The sequence below is a fragment of the Cynara cardunculus genome, assembly GCF_001531365.2.
Source record: "Cynara cardunculus var. scolymus isolate 2C chromosome LG 2, CcrdV1, whole genome shotgun sequence".
Taxonomy (NCBI): Eukaryota; Viridiplantae; Streptophyta; class Magnoliopsida; order Asterales; family Asteraceae; genus Cynara; species Cynara cardunculus.
Window position 1 is genome coordinate 68,147,777 of NC_037529.1, and position 1,511 is coordinate 68,149,287.

The window sequence follows — 1,511 nt, forward strand, 5'->3', positions numbered from 1 at the left end:
AAACCGAGAATTGTGAACGTTTTATAAGTTGATATGTAAATATTTCATGACACTTATATATAAGGTAAAAAAGACCAAAAAAGGGTCATATAACGGCTATATTTAAAAAAAACGGCTCTCATTTAATTTACCAAAAATAGGTAAGTTTATAGAGCTTATTATAATTATCACTTTACCAATTAATTTTATAGGGACTTATTCTATAGAACTTTTAAAACTCGTTCATATATTATATAACTAATTACCATGCCTTTAAAGACATGCTTCATAATAAACGATATTTAAATATATTTAGTATCAACTTATTTACACTTGAAATATCCATTTTTTACACTTGAAATATCAATTTTTTACATTTAAAACTTCACAACAAGGTAACCTTCATGATGTTTTTGTTGTGAAACTTAGAATTTTTTTTATCAGTGAAGTTTTAAATTGTAAAAATATGATCTCACATACCTCGAAAATGGTGTGATGTTGCATGAACCGAACCCATATTTAACATGTTACTTATAACAGTTCTTTATAAGAGTATTCGGTTGGGTTAACATGGTACTTTCCCCCCTTCCTACTTCGCAACTAACAACTGAACTCATTTCTTCTTCAAATCATAGCCGTCGGCACGCTTCCTCAGATCTTCAACAAAATGATCGGTCGCCGGAACATCCTCCACACGCTTCGTCTCCTCCCGATCGCCGACCACCGCCTCCTTTATCTTATGACTAGTATCCTTCGTAACATCCCACACGTTATCTAATGTCTTCTTAGCCATTTCTCCCATATCCAATCCCGTTTCCACAGCTTTCACTACTCCTTGCTTCGCCGTCTCACCGACGTTCTCCCTTCTTTCAGAGGTTGAAGACGACGGAGTTGTGGATGATTTCACAGCGTTAACACGGTCATCCCTGCCCGTTGACGATCCCGATTCTGATCCCCTAATATCATCAACTAAGTTTGGATCCTGCATAAATACCACAAAGATGTATCGGTTAACAATCAGATTCAACGAAATCATGTGTCGGTAACTTGTGATTTTATCGTCTGTACCTTGTTATTAGGATTGGTAGCCCTTGAAGAAAAGAAATTAGGGGGATAATTGTAAACCCTAATGGTGGATTGGTGAACATTTTTGTTCATAGCGAAGCTGATGAGTCTACCATACATTGCTGTTGATATGGAGATGGTTTATCTGATTACGGTGACTAAATAGCCCTGAAGATTCAGTTGCCGTGGCGAGCTCCGGCGACTGACACTGAACCACGTCCGGACGGCGACACGTTGCTAACACGTGGCAGCAGCATGGCGCTCTTTGAATAAACTTTGAAATTAACTTCTAAAACTACAAATTTGATCCCTGTGGTTTTTCGAGAAAACACTCCTCAAAGTAATTAGACAAATACTAATGATGTTCATTATAATATCAATCAAGAACCCAATTTCTGAATAGATACACTACTACATGATATATATATATATATCTATACTATATTATAAAGAATTTGGCTAAAACT

At 36.1% G+C, this 1,511-nt stretch overlaps 1 protein-coding gene across 1 annotated transcript; it reads right to left on the minus strand.

Moving 5' to 3' along the window:
• Window positions 1–435: 435 nt before the first annotated feature.
• On the minus strand, window positions 436–1,157 carry LOC112508200. Its single transcript, XM_025112989.1, has 2 exons — window positions 1,048–1,157; window positions 436–961 (listed from the first exon to the last, which is right to left on the minus strand). The coding sequence occupies exons 1-2, from the start codon at window positions 1,135–1,137 to the stop codon at window positions 593–595; spliced, it is 459 nt and encodes a 152-aa protein (XP_024968757.1). The 5' UTR covers window positions 1,138–1,157; the 3' UTR covers window positions 436–592.
• Between the last annotated feature and the right edge of the window lie 354 nt (window positions 1,158–1,511).